This window comes from Octodon degus, unplaced genomic scaffold (assembly GCF_000260255.1).
Source record: "Octodon degus isolate 3935 unplaced genomic scaffold, OctDeg1.0 scaffold00284, whole genome shotgun sequence".
In the NCBI taxonomy this organism is placed as follows: Eukaryota; Metazoa; Chordata; class Mammalia; order Rodentia; family Octodontidae; genus Octodon; species Octodon degus.
In genome coordinates, this window is record NW_004524860.1 from 847,064 (window position 1) to 860,757 (window position 13,694).

At 38.3% G+C, this 13,694-nt stretch overlaps 1 gene segment (V, D, J or C); it reads left to right on the forward strand.

The window, feature by feature from the left end:
• The first annotated feature begins 528 nt into the window (after positions 1 to 528).
• Positions 529 to 1,008, forward strand: LOC101560860. The segment is given in 2 exon segments: positions 529 to 606; positions 692 to 1,008. Coding segments are annotated over 2 exon segments (363 nt in total).
• The last annotated feature ends 12,686 nt before the right edge of the window (positions 1,009 to 13,694 follow it).

The window sequence follows — 13,694 nt, forward strand, 5'->3', positions numbered from 1 at the left end:
GTAGAACATATGGCACATCATCTACCCAGACAGGTACCTAGGAAACCATCTTAGGAGACTAGAACTAAAATTATAGGAGCCCATGGCTCATTCTGAGTATCCATGAGGAATGGACGGTGCTCCTCCCTCAGAGTTCATAGTGGGTTCTGTTGATAACTGATACAAGCAGGTAAAGGTCAATACACCACCTTAACATTAGGGACGTTGATGGTTAAGAAGAAACCCAGGTGGTTTATGGACCATTCACCATTGGGTCCAGAGAGCAGAGCCTTCTTGTGGTGGCTTTATTTCCAGTGAGAAGAGATCAAGTTGTAAGAAGTGGCAGGAGACCATTTCCTCAGACAGGAGGTTTGTGAATGCCAGAATTTCACTACTGAATGATCCATGTTAAATCACGCCCAGGTTCTGGCTTGGAGAATATCTACAGATAAGAATTTTCTTGCCTCATGAATATGCAAACAATAAGAGACTGCTGAGGTAAATATGGATAGTCTGTGTAACAGAGCATTCTGCAACTGTCTCTGTCTTCTGTAGAATCACCCAGAGCACAACTCAACAACATGGACTGGACCTGGAGAATCTTCTTCTTGGTGGCAGCTGTGAAAAGTAAGGTGATTTCCAGTTATAGCTCTGAGGAAAGGAGCAGAGCTGTCATGGGGTCTTGCCTCCAACTCATTTTTTCTCTTCTCAGGTGCCCAGGGCCAGGTGCAGCTGGTCCAGTCTGGGGCTGAGCTGAAGAGGCCTGGGGCCTCAGTGAAGATCTCCTGCAAGGCTTCTGGATACAGCTTCACCAGTTATGGCATGCTCTGGATTCGACAGAGCCCTGAACAAGGAGTAGAGTGGATTGGCTATATCTACCCTGGCAATGGCTATACTAATTATGCTCAGAAGTTCCAGGGCAGGGCCACTGTCACTGCTGACAAGTCCTCCAGCACAGCCTACATGGAGCTGAGCAGCTTGAAGTCTGAGGACACGGCTGTATATTACTGTGCAAGAGACACAGTGTGAAAACCACATCCTGCATGTGTCAGAAACTCAGAGGGAGGAGCAGCTGCCTACATGATGAAATGAGAGAGATGACAAGACTAAAGGCGTGGTAAGAAAATTGGAGATGGAACTGAAGAAAGGAAAGATAGAAACAGGTTTGCATTCTAATTGACCAGGATAATTGTGGATTGCTCACTTCAGTTGACCTTTCCAGCGCATGGTGTCTAATGCACTGCAAAAGCTTATGCTGTCATGGTCATGGGATTTTGCTGTTGGCTGAAACTACAGTTGGTGATTTGTTTATAGTCCAGTGCTGGGATTATGGTTGGAAATTTTCAGCAGCCATAGATGGGTACCTGGAATTAAATAGAATGGGATATGAGGGTCAACATCTCCCCTCTTGTTGCTTTTGGTGTTTTCTGTCACCATGAAATCTCACATTCTGCCACAACCTTTGCTACCTTGAACTGCCAAATATGAACTGAGACCTCTAAAAAGTGAGGCAATAAACCTCTCATTCTTTAATTTTATCTGGTGTTTGTTATAGCAATGAGAAATTGAAAAGCACAACTCCCACTTAAAATACAAAGAATGGGGCCGGGAAAATGGCTCAGTGGAATAAGTGCTTCCCTGGCAAGCTCAAGGGCCTGAGTTCAATCCCCTGGTTCTGCCAAAATAAATAAATAAATAAATAAATAAATAAATAAATAAATAAATAAATAGAATAAAATACAAAGAAGAATTTGTGAGAACACAAACAATGATGTCTCATTTCACAAACTGCATTTGATTTACCATTCTGGGAAAGATCATTTTTTTTATTCCTATTCATGTGGGGAAGATCAACATTGTCCTGTTTTACCTGATGTAGAGTCCATTATTGGACACAAATTTTTGTAGAATACATCTATTCGTTATCTACATTTATTGAAAACAGGCATTCATCAATTCTGATGTTACAGAATTGCAAAGCAATTGAAAAAATATCTGAGTGAAAAGTTTCAAAATCACATGATGCTATTCTCTTTAATTTGTACAACATGGCCAGAATGTTGCTGCCATGTCTATCTAGCAAAACTTACTAATCAGGAATCTTTATGTTCACAATAAATTCAATTACAAAGTAGAGAGATTTCCCAGGAAGCTGTTTTCCTGTTACATGTATAACCTGCCTCCCTACCAGCACCCTGTCCTACAGTCCCTCTTTGTCTGATGGTAGAGTGAAATGCCACCACCTCCCATAGTCACAGCATGGACATTGATTCATTCCCTATACTGAGCATTCTGTGGATTAGGATAAATGTTTAATGACATGCTTTCACTGCACGATTCACTCATGTCCAGATTACTCAGGCAGTCACCAGGAGCAACTCTGTAGTGCCTTGGGGAAGTAGGTGGCTATTTAGCCAGGCAAGACGTGGGGCCCTGGAAGAAGAGTGTGGAAGCTGAGCCCTTGGGAGGAGTCCAGTGGGCCAGGCTGGCTGTTGAGCTATTTCCCAAGAAATCTGCAGGGGCCTTCACTACATGCGTGGGTAATGCTGATGGTTCAAAAGCTTCCTTTTTGAAGCCTTTTGAAGAGGTCCCATCTGGACCTACAAGCAGTCTTCATCCCAGGGGAGAGCTGGAGGAGATGAAGCTGATGGAACCATCCTCAGAAGGTGCAGGAAAACGTCATGCTCTGACCTGGACTGTGAAGACGCCACATTCTTGTCCATTGTTGTCTTCACATCATTAAATCATTCCCAAAGAGCCTTCACAGTGAAAGGACCATTTTCTATTCCCATTGGAAGGGGCTGTGTTCAATTGTCTTTAAATCTTCAGGATTTTTTTGGTCTGTGTTTGCTTCTTTGTATTTCTAAATGATATGTATCATTCGGTTGTATAAATGTGGTTTCCTACAAACTTCTTCAAAATCATTGAAGTGTAAGTAAGCATTCAAATTCTTATTCTTATTTCATTTTGATAAATTATTCTTTGGTTCTGTCTACAATTTTACTCAAGAGAACTGGCCAGATAGCTCAGTAGCTTGTATTGCCTGCTTAGGCAGACACAGGGGCCAGGGGTAGGATCCCTGGTCTGTTGTGGCAGGCCTGTCCCTGGAGTGTGCTGAGAAGGTGATGGAGACCCAGTGTTGTGTCAAATGCCTGTAATCCCAGTAATTAGGAGGCTGAAAAACAGGAATCACTATGATTCCGATGTGTGTGGTAAAACTCTGCAGACACTGAACTATATACATAAAAATGTAAATAATTAATTAAGTAAATAAATAAAATTTTCCTCAATATTTTCAGAGTTTAGTGTGCAGTGTGTTTCAGACCTGGTCAATTTGGATCTTCATTTCCTAGATTTCCTGAATCTACATTATAGTCTGGTTCCAGAGCTTTGCATTTATTTATTGTGTTTCAGACAAGTGACTAATGAAACATTATGTATTTTCTTTTCTCAAAAACAAAAAAATGATATAACAATGTTATTTCTAAAGTTATCAATTTTACTTAAAAGCATCAATGGATTTACAATGGCTTCAAGCATCAACATGACTCCCCTGACTTACATATTACAATTGTATTGAAATAACTGTAATTAAATATTGATAGTTAAAGCCATGTTAGCAGCCAGGGATGTAGCTCATTTCTATCCCAGTAGTGCACAGATCACCTGTGTGATCTTGCAAGCATGAGGCCCTGTGTTTGATTCCCAGTTCAAAAAAGAAAACACCATTTTATGCTATACATGATAATCCTACACAATTTTATTAATCTTTTCAAAATTAAGATTAAAAAGGTGGAAAATGTTGTCATAAACAGAAAATACAACCAAAAGAAAAACCTTCAGTAATGATAATTTCCAGAGGCTCAAAGAGCAGTAGCATCTGTCAGATGTTTGATGACAAATATTGCCTAGATAATTAGGTTAAATTTACACAATAACACTCATGTTAAAATACATATTTTACATTTACAGAATAAAATACTGATAAATTTGCAAAATAAAACAGAATTTAATGATATAAAATAATTTTCTATTTTTATTTTAATAATACTATTAATAATCATTATGATGCACTATTAAATACCTTCTTCTTTTTGCACTATTAGAATCATTTGGCAGGTATTATCTAAAAGCAGCTTTTATGAGTTCTGCATGTTGGAGCCATAATCTCTGGGTTTATCTGCTGATGTTAGTGTGGCACAGAGGGGCTGATTTCCAAATAGTTCACAGACCTGTCAGATGTATATGTGAAGTATCTAATGAATGTCTTTGACAGGAAAACACTCTCGCCAGAAAGCATACATTAACCTCCTGTCTCTTGCAATTATTCAACAGGATTCTCATGATAGCCACAAATTCACATTTTGTAATTTCTACTAATGAATAAAGGAAACATTAAAAATTATAGCTGTGCTAGGTATATGAAGAAAATGCATTTTTATGTGTAAACAGATACTGTCGGGTATGTGCCCTGATTGTTCATGTCTAATTTGAGAAATCACTGTATCCCATTATTGAAAAGACTTTCTTTGAAACCCAAAATTCTTCCCCCCTTTAATGGCCTTGTTTCTTTTGTATAATCTTAAAATGGAAATATAAGATAATAATGAAGACATGCATCTAGACATGTTTTCAAACAACACCATCAGGGAAGCAAAGACTTCAGATCAGACGCTTGGAAAGAGTCAGGCAGAGGAGTCACCTATGCAAATATCAGCAAGAGCCGCACCCTGCCCACAGAAGATCTGTGGAGGTGAAGAAGCCCCAGAGTCCCAGGCATGACAGAGGATGGATATTGCATCTGCTTTCACAGCCATGCACAGAGGCCTAAATGGCCAGGGCAGGGAACCTCCTTCTCATTCTTGCTCTGCTGGACAAGCAGGGAAGCTGTTTGGTTCTCAGTCATTTCCAAGAACAATCCACAAAGATTTTCTATGTGCCTCGATCCTGCACAGCCCCATAGCAGCACCCCCTGCTCCTCTGCCTTTGGCTCACCAGTAACACTGCACCAGTGTTGCTAACAGATGGTAAGCACTGATTCATGCCGTGTAACCACAAACTGTAACGGGCTAATAGAATACACAATTAATCAAATACAAAAAATAAAAATCTATTTAAGAAACATAAATATATTTTCCCAAAATGTAATTAATGTCAGGAATTAATAGTGAATGAACAAATCTATATATATTCAGGAAAATAATTATGTCTTTGAGAAGAACAGGAATTTTTAAAGATAGTAGATTAAAATTTCAAAGCAAAATGGAGACTTTTGCTAAGACACAAAAATAATAAAGCATAATTATTACTCCTCTTCAAGAAAAAAATTTTCAATTCAATGTCACAAAATGTTTAAAGATGAATAACCAGGTCTGACCAAATAGCTCAGCAGATTAAGGCACCTTCAAGCAAGTGTAGGGGCCGGAGTTTGATCCCTGGGCCTGCTGTCCCGGCCCCACTTCCAGGGCACAGGGAGACTGTGATTGAGACTGGGCTTGGTGGCACATGCCTATAATCTCAGCTCTTGAGGCTGTACACAGGTGGATCAGTACAAGTTCGATCTAGTAGTGAGACCCTATACACCATGTAGACCGTTCCTTAAAAATGCAAAAAGACAAAAAAAGAATAACAGAAACATATTTCTTGCTTATGATAAATTAAAGTCAGGCAAAATCACTGTAATGTTGGCAGATATAATGGATATTTGCACACAAGCCATAATTTTATATGTTATATATGATATCAAATATTGATGGTAATGTGAATTTAGCATAGTTAAAGTAAGTGCAGCTGAGTGAGTCACTCCCTTGTCTCAATCTAATTCTAAATATAAATCATGTTTATTTCTGTTTTCCTTGTACTAAGAGAAGTATAGAATAAAATAATAAAAGTTTAGTAGATCATCCGAGGTCTAGGTGAGAGCACATGCATGTTGGATCTGCTAAACCAAATTTCTGGTCACCTTTACCTTACACTAAACTCTTCAAAAGTATCTAAGTATGCACTATATGTCATAAATACAATTAATATTACAGTGAACTCAGCCATACATATTGAAAGTTCATAAGATGACTCAGCACCCTGTCAACCATTCCTGTCTATCACATGTAGAGATTCAGTGGGAATCCCCTAAGGAGACATCTGCCTTTAAATTCAGGAATTCTCATTTACCCACCTTTTTCATTGTTCTTCTTGCCACTTTTTTGCTGTGAGGACCTGTTCTCAATGATAGGCTGTCAACCTTTTTTCACTCAGTCCCTTATCTAATAGTGGCATGGACTTGATCTGAACACAACTTCCCTTGATCTCAGTAAAAGTAGCTGCTTATTTCTATTGGGTATGCATTTGGCAATTCTTTTACAGTCAAACAAAAGACCCTGGACAATTGTACACCATTCCAACTGAAACAAAATCATTAAGAAAAAACAAAAATCTTCAATGTTTCTTTTATACTGTATTCCAGGCTTACCATTTTGAATACACAGATACAAAATGGACATTCATCTGTATCCCCTTTTTTGTTTTGCTCCATCATTTGAATATTATAGGTGTGTTAACTCAGCAAACTATTCTAAGAGAATACAGTAGTCCATAAGAGTATTGGGTCTTCCACTTGACTGGAAGTGTCAGAAATTGTTGACCTGAGTCCCCTATAGCTCAACATAACACCATGGCTTTTCTTCTTATAGTTTGTTTTTATACTTTGCTGGTGGGTGGTTAAGATCAAGATAAAGCAAGACCTAGGCAAAAAGATTTGTAGCTTTTGGATCTGATAAGGTCAGTCAAATCCCCTCCGGATTTATCCTGAGATCCTGTACCTCATATTGTAGAACCTTTGTCAGTGTCAGCCATATAGATAAGTCACGGCTATTGCTTGGCCAATGTGCTCTCTGTGAAAGCCTGAGAGATTATTTTCTCTCCATTGACTCTCCTTAGGCACACTCTACATCATCTATCACTTTCCTCTTTGGCCCCATAATCTCCTTGATAAGAAAAATTGGGACACTACTGAGTTACATGACGTTACAGTACAAATTCTCATATGTCCTGAGTCTTAATTGACCGTGGAAGGCTGGGGCCAAAATGTTGCCTTTCCTTGAGGCCTTCCTTTTCTCTAATTTTGGTCTGCAAACTTAGGTTGTTAATCCCCAAGAAGAGAAGCTTATTGTTGTTACCATACAACCTAGCCTGTTAAGCTTAACCTCACTATCTATCTGAATATCAAACATTTTAGACATAACATGGAACAGGTATTTTTCATCAAGTATTGATATATTGAACTTTGAGAGCTTACAGAATATGATGAAAAAAACATTTAAAAATTAGAATATATTTTTAAAAGCCATAAATAATTATATAATTTTTAAGTTTACTCATAAGTCTAAAAATCTAACCATATAAAACCTTGCAGCAGGACAGTCCCACAACATTCCTTTTGCTGTCTCCTGCCTTCATTCATCACCCCGTTCTTTACGAGCAATCATCTACCCAAGGGACAGCATGGCAGCAACTAGCATGTTATGACAAGCAGCCTATATTCAGAAGACCAGAATGACAGGCATTCCAAGGATGAACCTCCTATTACAAATTGCCATCTTCACTGCAGTTGCTTAGTTCATACGTGTCAGTATATGTACTTAGTCAGAGTGAGAATCATGCCAATTAACTGCTAGATTCAAAACTCTTCTGAAGATTCTCAGGATCATTGCCTTACCCATCTTCTACATAAAACTGTATGGATGGCCTCTGTCATGTTTCATAGCTCTTTTCCTTTCCCTCTCTTAATTATTTAGTCCTCAAGTTCTTGCTTTCCTTTTAGTTGTATTATACCTTTCTATTTGTATTTCTTCTTTTGAGTTCTTATACTAGGAAATCTATATGATGTTTACACATGCGTGTCTGGTTTATTTCACTTATGAGTATATCTTCAAGTGACATCCATTTCAATATAAAGGCTTAGACTTTATCATTCTTTATAACTGAGTAATACTCCATTGTACAAAAATATCACATCTTTTTTATCCATCTTTCCATCCTCAGGTGATGGGCATCTTGATTGCTTCTAAGATTTGGCTATCAGAAATTGTGATTCTGGGGCTGGAGAGATGGCTCAGTGGTCTAAAGCACCTACTTAGAACAAGCGTAGCAAAAGCATCAGGGACCGCGGTTCAATCCCCCAGCACCACATGCCAGCCAGCCCTGCCCCCTGGTGGGCTGAGCTGGCCACACACACACTCTCTCTCTCTCTCTCTCTCTCTCTCTCTCTCTCAAATAAATAAATAAAAATTTAAAAAAAAAACTTAAAAAAAAAAAAAGAAATTGTGATGCTTTAAAAATAGGCACACATATACCACTATGATATGATGTTTTCAAATCCTCCAGGAAAATTCCCAGTAGAGAAATAACTGGTTTAAATAGGATTTCCAGTCCAAGTTTTCTAAGGAGTCTCCACGCTGATTTCCATAAGGATTGCCCCAGTCTACATTATCACCAGCAGTGATGAATGGCTCCTTTTTCCTCACAGCCTCTCCAACATTTGTTGTTGGTTGATTTCTTTATGATAGCCATTCTTTCTAGGGTGAGATGATATCTTAATGTTTTAATTTGAATGTCATCGATGGCTAGTGATGTGAAGTATTTTTTCATATATTTATTTGCTTCTTTAATTTCATGCTCTGAGAAGTGTGTGTTCATCTCAGATGCTCATTTCTGGACTGGGTCTTTAAATTTTGGGGCCCTAATGTTTTTTAGTTCTTTATAAATTCTAGAGAGCAACTTTTGTCTGAGTACTTATTTGTCATGGTTTTTTTCCAAATTTTTGGGTTGTCTTTTCACTTTGTTGGTAATTTCTTTTGACGTGAAAAAACTTCTCAATAAGAGCAGGTCCCAGTTGTTAATTCTTTCAAGTGTTTCCCGTGAGATTTGATTTTTGTTCATGAACTCATTGCCTACCCCTATGTCTTCAAGAGTTCCTCCTCCTTTCTCTTCCAGGAGATTTTATGTCTCTGTTTTAATGTTTAGATCTTTAACCCATTTTGACTTTAACTTAGTGCATGGGATAGACCTGGGTCAAGTTTTAGTTTTCAGCATGTAGAGAGCCAGTTTTTCCAGCACCATTTCTTAAAGAGGTTATCTTTCTTCCAGTGAGTATGTTTGGCCCCTTTGTGAAAGATAAGGTGGCTGAGTGTGTTTGTAGGGGCTTCAGGGTCTTTTAATCTATTCCATTGATCCTCAGGTCTTTTGATGCCAGTACCATGCTGATTTTATCACAATAGCCTTGTAGTATAATTTCATGTCAGAAATTGTAATGCTTCCTGCCTTGTTTTTATTGCCCAGGATCGCCTTTGCTTGTCTAGGTCTTTTCTGGTTCCAAATAAATTTTAGGAATGATTTCTCTAGCTCTGGAGGTATGTTGGTGGTAGTTCAATAGCGATTGCATTAAATCTGTACAGCAATTTTGGGAGTATGGCCATCTTCACAATGTTGATTCTTCCTTTCCAGGAGTATGGAATATCTTACCATTTTTGAAATTGTACAGTATCTTTTTTAAGAGTACTGTAATTTTCCTTGAAAAGATCTTTGACTTCTTTAGTGAGATGAATTCCAAGGTATTTCATTTTCCTCAGTGCTATTGTATAAGGTATTATTTCTGTAATTTTCCTCTAAGTGTGTTTGCTATCTGTGTAGAGGAATGCTATTGACTTTTGGTTATTGTCTTTATAAACATGCTATGCTACTGAATTTCTGTATTAATTCTAGTAGCTTCTTGGTGGAGTTTTTTGGATCTTCCATGTAAAGTATCATGTCATCTGCAAAGAATGATAATTTAACTTCTTCTTTGCCTATTCTTATTTCTTTTATTTCTTTCTCTTATCTAATGGTTCTAGCTAATGATTGCAGAACTATATTGAATAGGAGTGGTGATAGACGACATCCTTGTCTTATGCCAGATCTAAGAGTAAACCATTCTGTTTTGAAAAACTTCCATTTTCATTCTTCCTATTGTCTGTCTTTAATTTTCTGTTCATATATTTTGTATTTCTCATATTTTTTAAAAGTACGTGAAAAAATAACTGTAAACAGGTACATTATGTTTACTTCTGCTTTAGACAGTAATTGTATGTACCTGTCACACCTTTATTCTTTTTATTCCCCTTCCCCTTCCATCCTCCTTCATTATTATATCACAGACATTAACACCCTCACACGCTGTTATCCATATCTCTCTGTATGTAAACTGGATTGGAATGATAGCATGAGCTTATATGAATCATAATGAATAAAACATAAAAATAACAAGAAAATCTAATACAAAAGCAAAGAGAAAATTCAGAAAACACCATGTTGTATTGAGAAACAGATCAGCAAACTGCCTGGCTTTTATTTTTGTTAACAAAGGAGAATGGAAGCATGGATTAAATTTTGAAATCTAAAATAAAAATCAATATTTCTTCTGCTTCTTCATTAAAAAATTTGGAAAAATGAGTAAATACCCTGGACTCACCCAGTCTTATTGAAAAGAAAATAAAAAAGAAACCAAAAATTCAAAAATTTTTTAATTGCATGTCTCTTTCGTACCTTAGGGTGGGGAAGGTCCCAGCCCTGCAATATGGGCTGCATTTGGAGATCAGGGAGCTGGAGGTGCTCTCAATGTTGGAGGCTGTGGGCTGCAGAGTCCCTCCTGCTGAGTGATTCTGGGAGTTGGTTCTATGCCCCCCTCTTTTGAATAATGACTCTCACGGACTTGATGAATTAGAACCTGCTTTTCTTAGAGTTCTGTGACTGAAACATTCATCAAATCATTAAAACCCTGCCAGGTAACATATAATCATTACACAGGTCCAGTAGGCTGACAACCAATGACCATCCACTTGGTGCATCCTTTGACTTTAGACACAGTCCCACTAGCTAGTTCCACACAGAGGCACAGGCTTACACAAGACACTCTTTTCACCATCATTGTATGGCCCCCTCAACAGAAGAAATTAATTGTATAATTGAATGGATAAAAAAAAATGAGTATGTGAATTTGAGTGGCAAAATAGCTCCATTTTTTTTCAGAGTGTCACAGGAACAATCTATTCCATGTATTCAGTAATAAGAAATGGAGCCAAGCATTCAAAACTACACCCAATGTCCTTGAGAAGCAATGGGAGTCATATAATGTAACCATCCTGGAGGTTGTATTAAAAGGACAGGGTTATAATATGTGCACTAAGAAGCCTCAAATTTGAAATTTAAAGGGAAATGCCAGAATACACCATGCACTGTGACTTGCATGTACCTCCAAAGCTGGGCTCTGGTGTGGGAAATTCTAGGATATACATGGAAAGAGACATTGAGAAGCCTTTGCTGTTAGGAGACCTATCCAGTGAGCTTTTCTTTATTTGACATATCAGTGGAAATTCATAGAACCACAATAATGTGTTTAGAGTGCTGTATACCCTATTTGTAAAACACAGCTTTTCCTTTTCTTTTTTTCTTTCTTTCTTTCTTTCTTTTTTTTTTTTCTGTCCGTATAAACTTCTTTGACCTGTTGCATCTCAGGCCTTATTCTTTCTCCCATATGAGAATGTCTCTGGGGGTCAGAAAGATAGCTCAGTAAAATAAGCACCTGCCTGGCAAGTGCAAGGGCCTGAGTTCAATCTTTGGTTCAAAACAAACAAACAAACAAAAAAACAACAACAACAAAAAAAAAACGATTTCTCTGAGTAGTATATTGTGTTTTAAAATATTTTCCTTCGATACCATTTCTAAAGTGTGTGGACCTCAGTTTTTAATTTTTATTTTTTGCACTTTCTTTGTTTCTTGAGACGGTATCCCACTAGGTAAAATGGGCTGGCCTCAGTCTTGCAGTGGTCCTCCTGATTCATTGCCATGATTATAGGTGTGAAACACAACACCAGGCTACAATTACAGTTTTAAAAATGCAATGTTAGGACAGCCAAATAGTTCAGAATATTAAGGTACCTGCAAGCAGGCATAGGGGCTGGGGGTTCGATCACTGGGCCCTCCCTGCCAGCCCCACCACCACGGCACGCTGAGACAGCAATTGAGATTGGATGTGGTGACACACATCTTTAATCCCAGCTCTTGGGAGGCAGTAAAGAGGCAGATCACTATGAGTCTGATCCAGCAGTGAGACTCTGAATATGCTGTAGACCCTTCCCTAAAATACAATAAATAAATAAGTAAATGAAAATTCAATGTATATGGCAAATTGTTTAGAATTTGCTGCTTCATGAGAACATGCATAAGAAAATTAGATAAAAATTCTCCATACAGTACCAACAATATTTCCCTTAAGCCCTCTTTGTTTTTGAGACAAGGAGCAGGCTGTGGGAGCACAGCAGGTGCTCACATTTGCACTGTTCCTGGGGGCCATGAGGTGACAGTTCCAGGAGGAGCTGCAGTGGTGTGCAGAGCAGGGGGTCCTTGTCTCAGCACATTCCACATCCATGGGGTGAGCCAGGTACAAAGACTCACTGGGCTTGAGGCGTGAGTGTTTCCTCTCATCTCCTCCTTGACTGAGGGTGGGTGATGGGACTTCGGAGGTGATTTTTCTAAGCATTGGATTCAGCTGCTTGATTCCTTATGCAAGCCTGAGCCCTCAGGGATTTGAAAGAGATGTACAGAATGTTGCCAGATCTTAAGAAGACCCAGAATAACAAGACAAGAGATAATCTGATTTTAGTTTTACTGCTTTTGTTTTACTTTCAGTTTCCAATGATCTGGTTGTGTTTGTGTGATTATTACAGAAGGGCATTTCATAGAATTAAAAGCCCTGGGATACCAGGGTTTTACTCAATTGATTTGTAAACACAATTTTATTTAAATTTATCTATTTCAATAGAAATAAATATTATATAGAACTAATAAAAACACAAAAAACTTTGTTTAGGTGAAAAATTAATGACACTGAGATTTGTAGGAAGAGCATATTAGCAAAACTGTACTAGGATTTTGATATAGAGTATGACAATTTATGAGAAAAAGTAGCTTGCAACTGAGGAAATAGACTTTGACAAATAAATTTTGTAGTGGCATTATTATCAATACAATGTATTAGTTTTTTTAGCAATTTGTACATTCATTATTCAATAATAGAGTGTACTATGTACTGATGAGGATGTGGAAAAAAGTAGAGCCTTCAAAATATGTCACTTAATATTGCAATTTAGGATTATTGTTGTTTGTTTGTTTATTTTTTGTTTTTTGCAGAACCTGGGATTGAACTCAGACCCTTGCGCTTGCCAGGGAAGTGCTTATTCTACTGAGCCATCTGCCCAGCCCATAATGTTTCAATTTTAAACCACTCAGACACACACACACACACACACACACACACACACACACACACACACACAGGAAGACAAGTTTTTCAGAGGCAGAGGTGCCAGCCCCTCCTGCAGGGCACAGTGAATAGTGAGTTTCAAGATCGTTCTCCTAGGAGAGCATGAGGCGCCATTGACAGTGGCTCTGAACTAGGCGGGGAGGCGTACAGATCCTGCATGGAGAGTGGAAGCTGGAACTCAGCTCTGCTCATGCCTGGTTCACTCCCCTCTAGAAAGGGTGTGTGGGCCTATTTGAATGCTATCCGCTGTAAGGTGAGCTGGGGCCTTGGAAAGCACAAGACACCTGTTTGATAGGAAGGTGTGGCTTGGAGATTCTTTGTATCTAACCTACTGTGTCAGGAGTCCTCAAATGAAGGCAAA